This window comes from Oncorhynchus masou, chromosome 13 (genome assembly GCF_036934945.1).
Source record: "Oncorhynchus masou masou isolate Uvic2021 chromosome 13, UVic_Omas_1.1, whole genome shotgun sequence".
Classification (NCBI taxonomy): domain Eukaryota; kingdom Metazoa; phylum Chordata; class Actinopteri; order Salmoniformes; family Salmonidae; genus Oncorhynchus; species Oncorhynchus masou.
Window position 1 is genome coordinate 78,508,178 of NC_088224.1, and position 19,495 is coordinate 78,527,672.

General features: G+C 41.7%; 1 protein-coding gene across 1 annotated transcript in view; it reads right to left on the bottom strand.

The window, feature by feature from the left end:
- The window catches only part of LOC135553107 (calsyntenin-2-like), a 509,523-nt gene that overhangs the window by 291,669 nt on the left and 198,359 nt on the right, over positions 1 to 19,495 (bottom strand). The window contains exon 2 of the mRNA XM_064985212.1: positions 4,201 to 4,323. Coding sequence (XP_064841284.1) covers positions 4,201 to 4,323 — 123 coding nt within the window. The remainder of the gene's footprint in view (positions 1 to 4,200; positions 4,324 to 19,495) is intronic.

The window sequence follows — 19,495 nt, forward strand, 5'->3', positions numbered from 1 at the left end:
CATTACGAGGATCCTCAGACGCTCATCACATTACCAGACAGTCCCACCCAGATAGAAGACTCTTGCTGTTAGCTACCAGTGAATAGGGAGGGACAGAGCATCTGTCTGAAATAGGAAACTTATCAAATAAAGTAAATGTATGTGTGATGATGTTTCGTGAGTCCAGATATTTTATTGAATCTAGTGATATAGAAATATTTTGCCTGAGGTTGTTTGTCAGGTTCTGATTATTGGTTTTGATTGAATATGGCACCAATGTCACTGTATCTATGTAATGGTGGTAAATAGGACTGTGCATACCATAGAACCGGGGTATTCAAACCTTACCCTACGAGGTCCGGACTACTGCTGGTTTTCTGTTCTACTTGATAATCAATTGCAGCTACCTGGTGTCCCAGGTCTAAATCAGTCCCTGGAACTAGTTTTGAGGTCCAGATTTGATTTTGAGGGCCATAGAACATAATAACATATCACATGTAGAAGTGAACTTGTGCACCTGCAGTTACAGTCCATATAGGTATACTGAAATGATAGGAACAACTGTAGGAACCAGCTAACTAAAGCAGACATAGTCACACCACACAGAGCACCACCGAGGGGGAGCAGTGAAACATAACGAGTGCTGATGAATAGACACATCAGCACAACTTTACAAGATGAACTGGATCCCTCAAGTGATTGGAAAATGCATGTGTGTTTGTGTGTATATGGGTGTGTATGATGCACCGGAGTCTAGTAGAACACCAAAGGATAGGAAGACTGACTGATTTCACAAGTGAACATTCAGAAAGAGTGCATTTGCATTTTGTGTGTGTCTGCGTACGTGCTTGTGTCTCCCCGCTGCGACCCTACCCATTCAGCCACATTAGTAAGTGAGGAGAGGCTGTAGCCTGTGGCTGTAATGCAGCTCTCTGTACAGCCTAGCTATTAACCCCGGTTCACTCAATACGTAATGACCCACCCTCTGCTGTAAAGTAGCAGCCGCACCAACAGCCTCTCTGGAAAAGCAGTATAATGGACACTCCAGTTGGTGGGAGCTGATTGACTAATTATCCACTATTGCTTAAAGGTTCATGTAGACTCTTAAGAAGCCCATGTGAAGTTTAGCAGTTGGAATTGCTGGACATAATTTCCAATGGGCCTGTTATGGGCCTGTGTGTGTGTGTGCGCTGTCTGACATTGAGTCAGTCAGAGAGAGGGAGAAAGAGGTATTAAGTCAAGGCATTGAAATTAATGAGGTGTGAATGGTACCTAGGCAAAGCCACCTAAAATAAAACTCCCTTCAGTTAATTACTGACTGACTGTGAGCACCGACTGTGTCTCCAGAAGATACTCATGACCACATCTCAGAGAGAGAGGGAGAGAGAACAATTTGCACATCATTGCAACAGGTCCTGTGTGGCTCAGTCGGTAGAGCATGGCGCTTGCAACGCCAAGCGTCGTGGGTTCGTTTCCCGCTAGGACCACCCATATGTAAAAGTAGTGGCCCCAGCCGACTTGTAAGTCGCTTTGGACAAAAGCGTCTGCTAAATGGGATATATATATATATACTGAATGTAGACATAATATGATATAATTTGAAATGTACTTGTGTGGGTGTAATTTTTACTGTTAATTGTTTCTTTCACTTTTGTGTATTATGTACAGTACCAATAAAACGTTTGTACACACCTAGTCATCAATGGTTTTTCTTTATTTTTACTATTTTCTGTTAAACGACTATTCAAAGTAGCCATCCTTTGCTTTGATGACAGCTTTGCACACACTTGGCATTCTCTCTAACATATTCATGGTAGATGCATTTCAATTAACAGGTGTGCTTTGCTAAATTTCTTTATTTCTTAATGCGTTTGAGCCAATCAGTTGTGTTGTGACAATGTATGGGTGGTGTACAGAAGATAACCTGAGAGGAGAGAGAAGTGTGAAAGAAATATGATAGAGAGAGGGAGAGAGAGAGAGATAAAGTGTGTCAGCCAACTCCTTCCCTGCTGTCTAATCTCTATCTCTCACTCAATTCTCTCTCTCAATTGAATTCAATTCCTATTAACAGAAGAAACATACGTTAACATTGGCAAAGCAAGTGAAATAGTTAATAAACTAATGTGAAATTTACAGTAGATCAAAAGTTCACAAAATGTCCAAAATAATATAGACATTTCAAATGTCATAGTATGTCTATATACCGTGTTGTAATGATGTGCAAATAGTAAAGTACAAAAGGGAAAATAAATAAACATAAATATAGGTTGTATTTACAATGTTGTTTGTTCTTCACTGGTTGCCCTTTTCTTGTGGCAACAGGTCACAAATATTGCTGCTGTGATGACACACTGTGGTATTTCACCCAATAGATATGGGAGTTTGTCAAAATTGGAATTGTTTTTGAATTCTTTGGAGGTCTGTGTAATCTGAGGGAAATATGTATCTCTAATATGGTCATACATTTTGCAGGAGATTAGGAAGTGCATCTCAGATTCCACCTCATTTTGTGGGCAGTGTGCACATAGCCTGTCTTCTCTTGAGAGCAAGGTCTGCCTTTGGCTGCCTTTCTCAATAGCAAGGTTATGCTCACTGAGTCTGTACATAGTCAAATATTTCCTTACGTTTGGGTCAGTCACAGTGGTCAGGTATTCTGCCACTGTGTACTCTCTGTTTAGGACCAAAAAGCATTCTAGTTTGCTCTGTTTTTTTTGTCAATTCTTTCCAATGTGTCAAGTAATTATCTTTTTGCTTTCTGTGTGGTCTGTTAGTGAACAGAGCCCCAGGACCCGTTTGCTTAGGGGACACTTCTCCAGGTTACTTTCTCTGTAGGTGATGGCTTGGTATGGAAGGTTTGGGAATCGCTTCCTTTTAGGTGGTTGTAGAATTTAAGAGCTATTTTCTGGATTAGCGGGTATCGGCCTAATTCTGCTCTGCAGGCATTATTTGGTGTTTTAAATTGTACACGGAGGATATTTTTGCAGAATTCTGCATGCAGAGTCTCAAGTTTGTGTTTGTCCCATTTTGTGAATTCTTGGTTGGTGAGCGGACACCAGATCTCACAACCTTAAAGGGCAATGGTTTCTTTAATTGATTCAAGTGTTTTTTGCCAGATCTTAACTGGTATGTCAAAATGTATGTTCCTTTTGATGGCATTGAAGGCCCTTCTTGCCTTGTCTCTCAGATCATTCACAGCTTCACAGCTTTGTGGAAGTTACCTGTGGCACTGATGTTTAGGCCAAGGTATGTATAGTTGTTTGTGTGCTCTAGGGCAACAGTGTCTAGACGGAATTTGTGTTCATGGTCCTGGCAAATGGGCCACCATTATTTTCATATTTTGGTTACTACCTGATTCCATATGTTATTTCTCTCTCTCTCTGTCTCTCTCTCTCCCTGTAGGGTGGCCATTACAGGCAACCCTCTCAGGCCACTACACTGTCTCCACATACTAGAAGGAAAACTCAGACAACCATATCCAGCCAGCCATCCTTCTCGCCAGCCTACATCAGAGCTGCTCCAACCCAGCCTGAGGGGTTCTGAGAGTGGGCGCCAACCCCGCACTGAGGCCTTGGCCACATCAAGAGGCCTGGCAGGAGGCAGTGGAGCCCGGCTGGCCAGTTAGCCTGTAGCTAATGACAACCCACTGGGACTGGCAACCCAATAGGGGATTGTTCACCATCACATTGATTCAATCTAATTGTATTTGCACTACTAAGAGGGAAACATGTTAGTATTGGTTTCATACATGGTTAAAGGACATAAGGGAGTGAATAGCTTTCATATGAATGTGTTTGGTAGTACTAGTTTAAAGCTAGTGGTTTTAAATAAGAAATTATACATTCTGTTTTATTTTCTTGGAAAGCAGAAGTATGAAATGACATGTTCCGGCTTAATGCATTTTATTTTAAAGATTTACAAGAGCTTCCAAGAACCAAGGTCAACCACAGCAGTTAAGAGCGAGTAAATTGTCCTCTGAATGAATGACGCTAATCAATTCATCACAACTTGGTACTTCGCTCACCCATTCATCACAACTTGGTACTTCGCTCACCCATTCATCACAACTTGGTACTTCGCTCACCCATTCATCACAACTTGGTACCATTCCACCACTTTTCATGTTTTGTGTGGACCCAAGGAAGAGTTGCTGCTGCTTTCGCTAATGGGGATGCTAATAAAATACCAAAATACCAAATCACACAGCAGTGGGGTTTACCATACCTGCGTAGGGCACGGGGGCGTCTTTGTCCAGGGCCACCAGGGGAGGGTCCAGTAGGACGATATCCATGTTCTCTGTGATTACCCCATGGTACGACGTCTCAATCCATGGCTTGTGTTTGTTCACTACGATAGAGAAAGGAGTGTGTGAAAGAGGGATGGAGAGAGAGGGAGAGAGAATGTCAGTCATGTGTTTACAGTTGTTGATACATTTCTAGTCTGCATGTAATTATGTGAACTGAGACTGGCTTTGTGAAAAATGAATACAACAGCTTTTCTTTCTTCCCCCAACTGCAACTTCCACTTGGAAATACAGACACACACACACACACACACACACACACACACACACACACACACACACACACACACACACACACACACACACACACACACACACACACACACACACACACACACACACACACACACACACACACACAAACCACCTTTCCTGGCAGAGGATCTCCATTCTTTAGTTTTTCTGAGAAACAATCTCATTTTGCTAATCTCCCCTACCTCTTTTCTCTCCCTCTCTGTTCTCTCTCAAACATTCCCTGTAGGTCTCAAAGCGCTCCGCCAGGCTTGATCAATGACCACTATTGAACTGCCAGCAGAGCACTACTTCCTGGGCCCAGCCAAAACAAAGTCCATGAGCAGTAGGACGATTAGCACGGCATAATTGAGCAAAGCCCCTGAGGGCCTTGAAGCAGGAGTTAGCTAGCTAGCTCACCGTTTTATATACCATCTCTCTATCAAAGGTAAGGGGTTTTAAAACGGCAACAACAGCCCATTTCCTCCTCAACTCCTTCACTTTCTCACGGCGTTCTCTGACTCAGGTGTGAACAGCAATGCCCCAATTCCATCCTGTGATTTCTGTACGAGGAAATTGTTGGGTTGTTAACAACACCAAACTAGGGTGTTTTGTGTGATACACATCCAAAGTGAAAATTACCTAAATACATGTGTATCACTTTCTTACAGGTACATTATCCGACATTCAGTGAAGGAGAAGGAGAGAAAAAAAGTCCATACAACAAACCATTTGTACAGCTGTCTCTAGTGCCACTTCACATTACACAGCCTTTGTCCCTGGGTGTATGTGTAATTACAGCAGGAAACCACTTCAGTAATTCATGGAATCACTATGTCTAAGACTTAAGGCACTGTCAGTATATAAACACAACCAAACATAAGTGTTCTAGTAAGCACCAGAAACTATATATCATAACAATATTTAATTTCATTGTAAATACATAAATCATAACACAGAATCACAACAGATCAGAAAAAAAACAACCCAAAACTACCAACACTCCAACATCACCACCACTCAACACCATCACCACGTCAACACCACCACAATGCACATTACTGGTGGCTTTGGATTTGAGTGATATATATAGTTGACATTTCTTGTTAACAAACTATAGTTTGGGCAAGTCGGTTATCTACTTTGTGCATGACACAAGTAATTTTTCCAACAATTGTTTACAGACATATTATTTCACTTATAATTCACTGAATCACAATTCCAGTGGGTCAGACGTTTACATACACTAAGTTGACTGTGCCTTTAAACAGCTCGGAAAATTCCAGAAAATTATGTCATGGCTTTAAAAGCTTCTGACATCATTTAAGTCAATTGGAGGTGTACCTGTGGATGTATTTCAAGACCTACCTTGAAACTCAGCGCCTCTTTGCTTGACATCATGGGAAAATCAAAAGAAATCAGCCAAGACCTCAGAAATAAAATTGTAGACGTCCACAAGTCTGGTTCATACTTGGGAGCAATTTTCAAAAGCCTGAAGGTACCACGTTCATCTGTACAAACAATAGTATGCAAGTATAAACACCATGGGACCACGCAGCCGTCATACCGCTCAGGAAGGAGACGTGTTCTGTCTCCTAGAGATGAACATACTTTTGTGCGAAAGGTGCAAATCAGTTCCAGAACAACAGCAAAGGACCTTGTGAAGATGCTGGAGGAAACATGTACAAAAGTATCTATATCCACTGTAAAACGAGTCCTATATCGACTTAACCTGAAAGACTGCTCAGCAAGGAAGAAGCCACTGCTCCAAAACCGGCATAAAAAAGCCAGACTACAGTTTGCAACTGGACATGGGGACAAAGAATGTACTTTTTGGAGATATGTCCTCTGGCCTGATGAAACAAAAATAGAACTGTTTGGTCATAATGACCATCGGTATGTTTGGAGGAAAAAGAGGGAGGATTGCAAGCCGAAGAACAACATCCCAACCGTGAAGAACGGGAGTGGCAGCATCATGTTGTGGGGGTGGCAGCATCATGTTGTGGGGGTGCTTTGATGCAGGAGGGACTGGTGTACTTCACAAAATAGATGGAATCATGAGGAGGAACAATGTGGATAAATTGAAGAAACATCTCAAGACATCAGCCAGGAAGTTAAAGCTTGGTCGCAAATGGATCTTCCAAATGGACAGTGACCCCAAGCATAGTTCCAAAGTTGTGGGAAAATGGCTTAAGGACAACATATTCAAGGTATTGGAGTGGCCATCACAAAGCCCTGACCTCAATCCTATAGAACATTTGTGGGCAGAACTGAAAAAACATGTGCGAGTAAGGAGGCTTACAAACCTGACTCAGTTACACCAGCTCTGTCAGGAGGAGTGGGCCAAAAGTCACCCGGCTTAATGTGGGAAGCTTGTGAAAGGCTACCCGAAACGTTTGACCCAAGTTAAACAATTTAAAGGCAATGCAACCAAATACTAATTGAGTGTATGCAAACGTCTGACCCACTGGGAATGTGATGAAATAAATAAAAGCTGAAATAAATCATTCTCTCTACTATTATTTTGACATTTCACATTCTTAAAATAAATTGGTGATCCTAACTTACCTAACACAGGGAATTTTTACGAGGATTAAATGTCAGGAATTGTGAAAAACTGAGTTTAAATGTATTTGGCTAAGGTGTATGCAAATTTATGACTTCAACTGTATACGCAGGCCTCAACCACTACCCTGAGAGCACTTGATTCAGTCTATCATGCGGCCCTCAGGTTCATAACCAATCACCATTACCATAAACATTTAACACATCATTGTGATCTCTACAGTGCGGTTGGCTGGTCGTCATTGACCTTGCGTAGGCTTAAACACTAGTATATACTGATTTCTAAGTCAAGTTTGTGTAAAATGCCAATTTATCTATATTATTTTTTAATCAGGTCAGTAAATAAATGACAGTCCCGTTCTCATTTGCTTTTAACAGTACCAAGAATTAGAACAGGTCATTATAGAAATAGTTTTAGTTACTCGTGGTCCTGGAATTCTTTCCTAAACATTTAAATATTTGATGATCTAGTCACGTTGGTGGAGTTTAAACACTTGGTCGATGTAAATATCCCATAAGAGAGTAACTGTCTTTAGGACAGCTGTTTATTTGGTTATGACACGTGTGCTGCTTTACGCGATATGTAATTGTTGTACTGTATGTGTGTCTATAGTTTTGTTCAATGTTGTGTTAGTGTCTGAAAGTTGTATTTTCTGAAACGTTGTTCCCCCTGCTGCTGTTGGACCAGGTCTCTCTTGATAAATAGATTTTATCTCAATGAGAAAAAAACAGTATAATAAAGGTTAAATAAAATAAATAACTACATGAAATGCCCAACCCAGCCTCTGATTGAGAGGTTTCCCCTGATAAGAACACGAGTGTGGACTCCCCATCCTCAGGCATTTGAAGATGTTGTTGGGTCTGCGTGGAGATGTTTGTCTTCTACCTCTCCAGCCTGAAGGGTTTAGGCTGTCACTAATATGATGTATGTTTTAAGAAACACCTTAAGATGAGAGAGCGAGCCCTTGGGGGACTCGTCGCACCTGCAACCTCAATTTTAAAAAGCAAACACCTTCATTTGGTACTTCTGGCAGTGAAATGCCATGTGATAACATCTGTTTGTGAATGGAGGGAAGTTGGTTCACCGCCTCGCTAAAACTCATGCCTGTCTTGGGAAAACGCGATTACCAAAGGTACAGAGTTTCTTCTTCTTTTTTTTTGTTATATCTTGAGAACATGTCAGAAATTAATGTGCCGCTCCTTTTTTCTCTCTCGCTGCTTGTTTGATTTAACCCGACTTTATTATTTGATTTTTTTAGACCTGAGCAGAAATTCAAATACCCTGACCTTTCTGGCAGCGCGCTCCACTAGATAAAACCAGACGGGATCTTTGTGGGAATGCTTTGGACACAGCTCTCCTCTGAGACACAGGATCTTACATCAGACTCCACAGAGAGCAACACATCGAGAAAAACTGAAAGCAACATGATGGGGTGCATGCGAACAGCATTCAAAGACACTGTGCTCTAAACAAGAGCCCTGTGCTCTGAGCAAAAATGCCACAAAAGTGGCATGTTCTCCACAGAAGACTGGTTATGTCTACAAAGCAATGAAACAACCAACAAACAACTCAACATGTGCCATAGGGCACAAACATGTGCCCTATGGTCTAGACTAGAGACACACTCCATGCTGGACAGATGCACAACAGTACAAGATCTTTGTTGCCGAATTTGTTATAATGCTTTTAACAATTTCAATGAAAAAATAGTAAGGCAATAAAGAGCTTTGACCAACCAAGAGCAGTATGCCCTGAATCTATTCCACATCAGTGTGTTTATGAAGCGCTGGTCGTTTTTTCAAAGTACTAGCATCTCTGCACATAATAGGAGTGATTAGGCCACCGGTTTTCATGTGTCCATTCAGGAGCAATCTGAGAGCAGACACTGTATGGAGGAGCCGTAGGCCCAAAGTGCTGTGTGATTATGATAGGCCTGAGTAATGTTGAGAAGGGAGGAGCTGTGGAGGAAATAGATTGTGTAGATATCACAGACCTATTTCATCCACGCTGCTATCATAGAGTCATTCATTTACAAAGGTGTATTGACCCAATTTAATTCACATTTATAATAGAATTGATAGTACATTGTCATAATAATAGCTTTCCCATGTCATTTCACCTTATCATTAACGAGGGGTAGTTTAAGGGCACTGAATATATTTTTCAATTATTTCCCAGTGGATGGAGGGAATAGAGTCGTCCTACAGGCCCTACAGGCTAATGCGATCTTGTCCAGGTGAGGTTTAGAACATGCACACCTGACCTTTTACACCCTTGCTCGTTGCCGTGACAATTACTCGCCGCCATTTCACCGCTAATTAAGCCGGCAGAGTCATGGATTTGACTCAAAACATCACTCCCGGCATTGCCTTAACGCCTGATTAATTTCTGACTGTGGTGGAGATGGTCAGATGGTGCGCTCGCCTGGCTGGTGCATGCAACTCATCGGGCAAGCGGAGGAAGCTGAAGACCCCGTAAGGCAGATGGGAGGAGAAGAGAAAACAATTGTAAATAAAAAATAACTCTGTAGGAAATGAAACTGTGATAGATAAGGTCAATGCAGGAGGCTGTGATGAATGTATCAGCCAAACGAAAAGGAAGCGCTGCAGAGACAGTTAGCCATTATGGACACTAACAGGCAATTACAGTAACTATCTTAACCCTACTTATTCTCCCCATGCCCTCTCCCCCTTCTCTATCCCTCAGCACTAGCCAATTTCTCTTTCCCCGCCCCTTCAAAAATCCCTTTCTCTTTTTCCCTCCCTCTTCCCTTAATCCTCATTTTCCCCTGTTTTCTCTCAATTCAATTCAACGGCTTTATTGGCGTGGGAAACATATGTTAACATTGCCAAAGCAAGTGAAGTAGATAATAAACAAGTGAAATAAACAATAAAAATGTACAGTAAATATTACATTCACAGAAGTTCCCAAAGAATGAAGACATTTCAAATGTCATATTACAGTGTTGTAACGATGTTTAAAGTAAAAAATTGAAAATAAATAAACAAATCTGGATTGCATATTCAGTGGTGTTCTTCACTGGTTGCACTTTTCTTGTCGCAACAGGTCACAAATCTTGCTGCTGTGATGGCACACTGTGGATTTTCACCCCATAGATATGGGAGTTTATCAAAATTGGATTAGTTTTCGAATTCTTTGTGGATCTGTGTAATTTGAGGGAAATATGTGTCTCTAATATGGTCATAAATTTAGCAGGAGGTTAGGAAGTGCAGCTCAGTTTCCACCTCATTTTGTGGGCAGTGTGCACATAGCCTGTGTTCTCATGAGCCATGTCTGCCTATGGCAGCCTTTCTAAATAGCAAGGCTATGCTCACAGACTCTGTACATAGACAAAGATTTCCTTAAGTTTGGGTCAGTCACAGTAGTCAGGTATTCTGCTACTGTGCACTCTCTGTTTAGGGCCAAGTAGCATTTTAGTTTGCTCTGTTTTTTGGTTGTTAATTCTTTCCAATATGTCAAGTAATTATCTTTTTGTTTTCACATGATTTGGTTGGATCTTGTGTTGCTGTCCGGGGGCTCTGTGGGGTCTGTTTGTGTTTGTGAACACAGCCCCAGGATCAGGTGGTTCTTCTCCAGGTTCATCTCTCTGTAGGTGATGGATTTGTTATGGAAGGTTTGGGAATTGCTTCCTTTTAGATGGTTGTAGAATTTAACAGCTTTTTCTGGATTTTGATAATTAGCAGGACTAATTCTGCTCTGCGTGCATTATTGGGTGTTTTACATTGTAAATCGAGGATATTTCTGCAGAATTCTGCATACAGAGTCTCAATTTGGTGTTTGTCTCATTTTATGAATTATTGGTCGGTGAGCGGAACACCAGACCTCACAACCATAAAGGGTTCTATAACTGATTCAAGTATTTTTTGCCAGATCCTAAATGGGATGTCGAATTTGATGTTTCTTTTGATGGCATAAAAGGCCCTTCTTGCCTTGTCTGTCAGCTCGTTCACAGCTTTGTGGAAGTTACTTGTGGCGCTGATGTTTAGGCTGAGGTATGTATCGTTTTTTGTTAGTTCTATGGCAAAGGTGTCTAGACGGAATTTGCATTTTTTTGTCCTGGCAACTGGATCTTTTCTGGGTCACCATTATTTTTGTCTTACTGAGATTTACTGTTACGGCCCAGGTCTGACAGAATCTGTGCAGAAGATCTACGTAGGTGCTGCTGTAGGCCCTCCTTGGTTGGGGACAGAAATTAACACGATGGGAGAGAACTGGTTTCAAGCGCAGGGCGCAGCAGGCGTTTATTGGTAAAGGACCACAGGAGGAGGCAGGTAGCTGGTTCCAGGGGCAGGCAGAAGGTCATACAAAGGGGGTCCAAAAAGGCAACAGTACAGGCATGGAAACGGCTAGTAACGTTGTCTAGGAGATCAGGCAATAGGTTGAAAACAGAAAATCTGATAGGCTAAAGTACATGAAGGGAATAGGCAAAAGGTGTTGTTAGTGAGGCAGGCCAAAACTGTCATACACGGGAGGATTACATTACAGGAGAAATAGAGCTCCGAATAGAAGTGTCACAAAACAAACAATACCTCACAATAATGGGGTGCAAAGAACTGAACTAAATAGTGTGTGATAATGACATACAGGTGTGTGAACAGGTGATCAGAATTCAGGTGATTGGGGTCTGGAGAGTGAGCTGGGTTCAGAGGATCTATGTGTTTGAGAGTTTGACTTGGCAGCAGACGTTACATCAGCAAACAGTAGACATTTGACTTCAGATTCCAGTAGGGTGATGCCAGGTGCTGCAGACTGTGCCCTCGCCAATTTGTTGATATTATGGTGAAGAGGGTGGGGCTTAAGTTGCAACACTGTCTCACCCCACGGCTCAGTGGAAAGAAATTTGTGTGTTTTTTGCCTATTTTAACTGCAGGCTTTTGTTTGAGTACATGGATGTACATAATGTCTCGTGTTTTTTCCCCAAACACAGTGTTTCCATCCATTTGTATAGCAGACCATCATGCCAAATTGAGTCAAAATTGAGTAATTTGGTAAAAAGCCAATTTGACATTTGTTCAGTACATTGTTTTCACTGAGGAAATGTACAAGTCTGCTGTAAATAATAATGCAGAGGATTTTTCCAAGGATGCTATTGACATATATGACACCTGAAACCCCACCTCTTCAAGGAATACCTAGGATAAGATAAGTAATCCTTCTCACCACCCCCCCCCCCCTTAATGATTTAGATGCACTATTATAAAGTGGCTGTTCCACTGGATGTCAGAAGGTGAATTCACCAATTTGTAAGTCGCTCTGGATAAGAGCGTCTGCTAAATGACTTAAATGTAAATGTAAATATATATCCCATGATAGCTATTGAGGTCACATTTGTTTCCACATTTGTGGATTGGGGTGATCAGTCCTTGGTTCCAAATATTGGGGAAGGTGCCAGAGCTACGGATGATGTTAAAGAGTTTAAGTATAGCAAATTTGAATATATAGTCTGTATATTTTATAATTTAATTGAGGATACCATCAACACCACATGCCTTTTTGGGTTGGAGGGTTTGTATTTTTTCCTGTAATTCATTCAATGTAATTGGAGAATTCAATATTTGTATTTGATCATGTATATGTTATGGCTGGTTGTTCTTTGTTACATGGCCATCATCCTTTGGTTTTCTGTTTGAAATGGTTAGATTTCATAGGGAAGCTGAGAGGTCAAATATGTGACCGACTGGCTCAAATCGGTCTTATTGTAGCAAAATTTGAAATTGTGTTTTTTTTTACATTGGATAAAAGTAAAGACTCTGAGCTAGAAAATGAAAATCATACATTACAGATGAGGAACAATGGGAAAGTAACTCTTCTTTGAAAGTTGATAAACTCGTAAACTCACTTTTGAGAAAATACCCTTTGAATGTTTTGATACTACTACTGGAGAGCCCTTCTTTGTCTTCACCCATTCAGAATCATTCACACCCTCTTAAGGTTTAGCCCCACCCATCTCTTTAAGGGTTGATCCAAGCTTTGATCCAAGCATTCTGTACTAACAACAGCAGTCAAGCCCCAAAGCAAACATGCTAGCTACATCCAGACACAAATCAGAGAACAGCTCACTCAACATTACTCTCCTTAGAAGAGCTGTTTTGGCTGTTATGTTATCCAGGGTGTTGGTGACTGCAACTGTGCTGTCAGATTATCTGTATGTATATTCAGAGCGTTTTGCTCTCGGATTGCTCAGAGCGCACACTGGACGCTCTGGCCAATGAGTAGGTTTGATCCGAATGTTCTGACCGCAAAAATGGAAGAGTCAAGTGGAAGGGGGAAAAAGTCAGGAACTTGTACGTCAATAGAACCAATAGAATGTTATATATGTGTATGGGGGGATACAACCATCCCAGCTCTGCATATTTAGCTGCTAAGAATCAATCAATAATTTGCTTTAATACTGTCCATATGTAGCTTGTTTTTGGTTGCAGGTTCAGGAATGGCTAAAGAATTGTAACATTTACCTGGAGCTAACTATGCAAATAGAACTGCTGGATGATTTGAAAAGTCATATTCAGTTGATCAATAATATAATAATACTTTTAGCAACAAAAACAATTCTTGAATTTACAATCTGTAGATACTATGGGAATAGAAAGGTTTAAAACTTTTGTAAAACATAATACCACAGTTACAGAATATATGGCAAATAGAAATCAAAACTGGATGCTGTTAAGAGATAGATGGGAGGGTTGAGTGGAGCTGAAGGGTGGGACTAAAAACAACAAGATAACTAATGTAAAATATACTGGGTCCGTGAAATGTACTTTTGTGAAACAGCACAATTAAAAATATATGGGAAATAGAAATCAACTCCGGATAGTCTTCAGAGATAGATGGGAGTGGTTGAGGAAAGCTGAAGGATGGGATTAAAACTATACAAAAGATAACTATTGTAAAATACATTTTGTCCGTAAAAGGTATCCACAGTCGTGGCCAAAAGTTTTGAGAATGACACAAATATTAATTTTCACAAAGTCTGCTGCCTCAGTTTGTATGATGGCAATTTGCATATACTCCAGAATGTTATGAAGAGTGATCAGATGAATTGCAATTAATTGCAAAGTCCCTCTTTGCCATGCAAATAAACTAAATCCCCCCAAAAAACATTTCCCCTGCATTTCAGCCCTGCCACAAAAGGACCAGCTGCCATCATGTCAGTGATTCTCTCGTTAACACAGGTGTGAGTGTTGACGAGGACAAGACTGGAGATCACTCTGTCATGCTGATTGAGTAAGTCGAATAACAGACTGGAAGCTGCAAAAGGAGGGCGGTGCTTGGAATCATTGTTCATCCTCTGTCAACCATGGTTACCTGCAAGGAAACATGTGCCGTCATCATTGCTTTGCACAGAAAGGGCTTCACAGGCAAGGATATTGCTGCCAGTAAGATTGCACCTAAATCAACCATTTATTGGATCATCAAGAATATCAAGGAGAGTGGTTCAATTGTTGTTACGAAGGCTTCAGGGTGCCCATGAAAGTCCAGAAAGATCCAGGTCCGTCTCCTAAAGTTGATTCAGCTGTGGGATCGGGTCACCACCAGTACAGAACTTGCTCAAGAATGGTAGCAGGCAGGTGTGAGTGCATCTGCACGTACAGTGAGACGAATACTTTTGGAGGATGGCCTGGTGTCAAGAAGGGCAGCAAAGAAGCCACTTAATGCTTGTAATTATAAAATAATTATAAAAAATTCCATAATAACATCTGACAAAAATATCTAGACACTGAAGCAGCAAACTTTGTGAAAATTAATATTTGCGTCATTCTCAAAACGTTTGGCCACGACAGTAGTATGAATAAGCTGGAAGTAGAAGCCTTATTGTTGTTGTCCATTAGTTTACTCCAATTAGGGGAAGGGTAGTAGGGTTAGAGGAAAATAATAAAGGGACATGTATTTTTTTTAATCATACAATATCAGTCAAAAGTTTGGATACACCTACTCATTCAAGAGCTTTTCTTTATTTGTAATATTTTCTACAATGTAGAATAATAGTGAAGACATCAAAACTATGAAATAACACATATGGAATCACGAAGTAACTAAACATTTTTAAACAAATCTAAATATATTTTATATTCTATAAACTAGCCACCCTTTGCCTTGCACACTCTTGGCATTCTCTAAACCAGATGGGATGGCGTATCGCTGCAGAATACTGTGGTAGCCATGCTGGTTAAGTGTGCCTTGAATTCTAAATCAATCCCTGACAGTGTCACCATCAAAGCACCACCATACTATCACACCTCCTCCTCCATGTTTCACGTTGGGAACCACACATGCGGAGATCATCCGTTAACCTACTCTGCGTCTCACAAAGACAAGGCGGGTGAAACCAGAAATCTCATTTTTGAACTCATCAGACCAAAGGACAGATTTCCAATGGTCTAATGTCCATTGCTCGTGTTTCTTGACCCAAGCAAGTCTATTTTTCTTATTGGTGTCCTTTAGTAGTGGTTTCTTTGCAGCAATTTGACCATGAAGGCCTGATTCATGCAGTCTACTCTGAACAGTTGATGTTGTCTGTTACTTGAACTATGTGAAGCATTTATTTGGGCTGCAATTTCTGAGGCTGGTAACTCTAATGAACTTATCCTCTGCAGCAGAAGTAACTCTGGGTCTTCCTTATCCTGTGGCAGTCCTCATGAGAGCCAGTGTCATCATAGCGCTTGATGATTTTTGTGACTGCACTTGAAGAAATGTTCCGTATTGACAGACATTCATGTCTTAAGGTAACCATGGACTGTTGTTTCACTTTGCTTATTTGAGCTGTTCAAGCCATAATATGGACTTAGCCTTATTTGGTAAAAGTTTATCTTCTGTATACCACCCCTACCATGTTACAACACAATTGATTGGCTCAAATGCATTAAGAAGGAAATAAATTCAACAAAATAACTTTTAACAAGGGACACTTGTTAATTTAAATGCATTCCAGGTGACTACCTCATGAAGCTGGTTGAGAAAATCCCAAGAGTGTGCAAAGCTGTCATCAAAGCAAAGGGTGGCTACTTTGAAGAATCTAAAATCGATTAACATTGATTAACACTTTTTTGGTTACTACATGATTCCATGTGTTATTTCATAGTTTTGATGTCTTCATTTTTATTCTACAATTAATAAAATAGTACAAATAAAGAAAAACCCTTGAATGAGTAGGTGTGTCAAAACCTGACTGTTACTGTATACATTTACAAAAAATATGTGTGGGGGATTCAAAATTATGCAGTATTATATTGATGGAGGCTACAATCTATCTGCAATATTAAAGCTGATCTACCCCCTAAAATAATTATGTATCTCCTCTCTGAACACCTTTTGCCTCACAAAGCAACATGACAGAAAACATGCCGGTGTCAGCAGTCGGGAGGTGAGGGGCGCAGCGTAGGTGTGCTTTTTGTCTCCTAAAGAATGAGGGGAACGAAGGGAGGAAGGGTAAACAAAGATAAAAAGATTATAGTTGTCGGCACGTTCAGCAAATAAATCTGACAGCAGTGTTTTGGTAGTCTGGAAGAAAAAAAAGCTCCTCATTACTCAACCAGCACACAGCCAAGGTGACTGCTCTCTACACCTGGCTGTTACTGCACCTGTCACCCCAAGGCCACCACCACACACCTGTCCCTCTCGGACTCTAACCTGCTCACCTCCAACACACAGATAAATAACATGTCTGGTACAATGTCTGGGAAATCATACATGGAGGAGTCACAGAAAATTGGCCATCTAAATGTCTGAAATAGTCTGAATGTCCTCTAAGACTAACTTGGCGTCACTTGTGGTGACTCCTATGATTCATCTGATGTATTTTCACCATTTTCTCCTACAGACATCCAAAGACAATTGGAAGACTACAATTCAGAGTATTGGTTCAGTTTTCTGGCTGTATCACAGGTGTTACGCCAGACTGTCAGGATTTACTTTCAATACTGTGTGTTTTCTGGTGGTAGCCTCAGACAAGGTGAGTTTCTGGGCATTGTCACTGTGCCAGATTCCTCCCTGTGTGGTGATGGTGGTGGTAGAGTTACTGGTTTCACTCCAGGGGTAGAATGGGTTGGAGAACACACAGACACCTGTTGTGATGTCCTGGTTAACTCATGCTACATCAATTCAATATTTAAATCTAAACCAAGCGTGATCCAACCCTGAGATAACACTGAGGTGGGCTAACCCTGAGTTAACGCTGTGAAACCACCGTGGTTCAGCTCTTCTAACACAAATCCAATCACGCATATCCAGAGGCTTCAATAAAACACACACTCTCTCTTACTCTCTCTCTCTCTTTCTGTCCATCCCCTTTCTCTTATATTTCTTCCTGTTGTCTTTGTCTCTCACCAGATGGAGCTCAGTAGTAAAGTTCAAGGTCTTATCAAAAGTTAGATTTCTCCTGGCTGAAGAAAACTCTGATGAAACCAAAAAAGAAGTGAAGGACAGAGAGAGGGAGAGAAAAAGAGAGTAAGAAAAAGTGTATACTGTACTATTCTCCACCTCCCCTGCAGTGAGATGCTTGCAGTGATGTGTGGTCATGTTGTGTTGCGTGGTCGTGTTGTGTGGTCGTGTTGTGTTGCGCGGTTGTGTTGCGTAGTCATGTTGTGTGGTCGTGCTGTTTGGCCGTGTCGTGGTGTTGTGTTACGTGGTCGTGTCGTGCCGTGTGGCGCCGTGTTGCGTGGTCGTGTTGCGCGGTTGTGTTATGTCATGTTGTGTTGCGTAGTCATGTTGTGTTGCGTGGTCGTGCTGTGTGGCCGTGTCGTGTTGTGTGGTCGTGGCGTGTTGTGCCGTGCTGTGGTCATGTTGTGTCGTGTGGTCGTGTTGTGTGGTGTCGTGTGGCCGTGTTACGTGGTGTCGTGTTGTGTGGCCGTGTCGTGTTGTGCCGTGTGGCCGTGTTGTGTGGTCGTGTCGCGTGGTTGTGTGGTCGTGTCGCGTTGAAAATTCTTATTTTCAATGACGGCCTGGGAACAGTGGGTTAACTGCCTGTTCAGGGGCAGAACGACAGATTTGTACCTTGTCAGCTCGGGGTTTGAACTCGCAACCTTCCGGTTACTCGGCCAATGCTCTAACCACTAGGCTACCCTGCCATGCTGTGTTGCGTGGTCACGTTGTGTCGTGTTGCGTGGTCGTGTTGTGTCGTGTTGCGCGGTCGTGTTGTGTCATGTTGTGTTGCGTGGTCGTGTTGTGTCATGTTGTGTTGCGTGGTCGTGTTGTGTTGTGTTGCGTGGTTGTGTTGTGTTGTGTTGCGTGGTCGTGTTGTGTCATGTTGTGTTGCGTGGTCGTGTTGTGTCATGTTGCGTGGTCGTGTTGTGTCATGTTGTGTTGCGTGGTCGTGTTGTGTCATGTTGTGTTGCGTGGTCGTGTTGTGTTGCGTGGTCGTGTTGTGCCGTGTTGTGTTGTGTTGCTTGGTCGTGTTGTGCTGTGTTGCGTGGTCGTGTTGTGCCGTGCTGTGTTGCGTGGTCACGTTGTGTCGTGTTGCGTGGTCGTGTTGTGTCATGTTGTGTTGCGTGGTCGTGTTGTGTTGCGTGGTCGTGTTGTGCCGTGTTGTGTTGTGTTGCTTGGTCGTGTTGTGCTGTGTTGCGTGGTCGTGTTGTGCCGTGTTGTGTTGTGTTGCTTGGTCGTGTTGTGCTGTGTTGCGTGGTCGTGTTGTGCCGTGCTGTGTTGCGTGGTCACGTTGTGTCGTGTTGCGTGGTCGTGTTGTGTCATGTTGTGTTGCGTGGTCGTGTTGTGCTGTGGGGAGGGCAGCAGCCCTATTTTTGGAGATGGGGACTTATTAACCTGCAGAGATAGGTAGAGCCTGACCGCACCGAGATGCTCAGATCCACTCTTACCCACTGAGGAGAGAGAGAGAAAGAGAGAGAGGCGGGGGGCTTTTATCCATTAATATAGGGGCACAACGCCAGTCATTAAACAACTCAAAATATATATACTTTTGAAGTAGACATATTTACTGAAACCACAGAAAAGTCCAATTTTTTCACATTCGAATTATGGCCCTTACGATTTAATGGTTCCGCAGCATGAGTTAAATGTTAACTTTGGAAGCATCAGTCTGACTGACAGCATGAACTAGCTCCGCCCACAATTGCATTCATGAATCTTGGATCATTTGGCACATCCATTCTACTGTACTGCTTACACTGTATGATTTAGTAAGATAGTTGCAATATTCAGATATACAGTTAATAAATTAGCATGTTAGCATGTGTGTATGATATAGCATTAGTGAATTACAGTTGGTATAAGTAGAACTGTGATGACTGAAAAGATTAATGCCAGGTGGTAATGACCATGATATTTTGCAACCTGGGCAACAGCCAATTATTAATCACAGAAGAAAACAATCCTCACAGACAGGCATGACGAGAAATGTTTCATATGTAAAAAAGTTATAATCTTATCAGCTTGTTGAGTTAATTTCA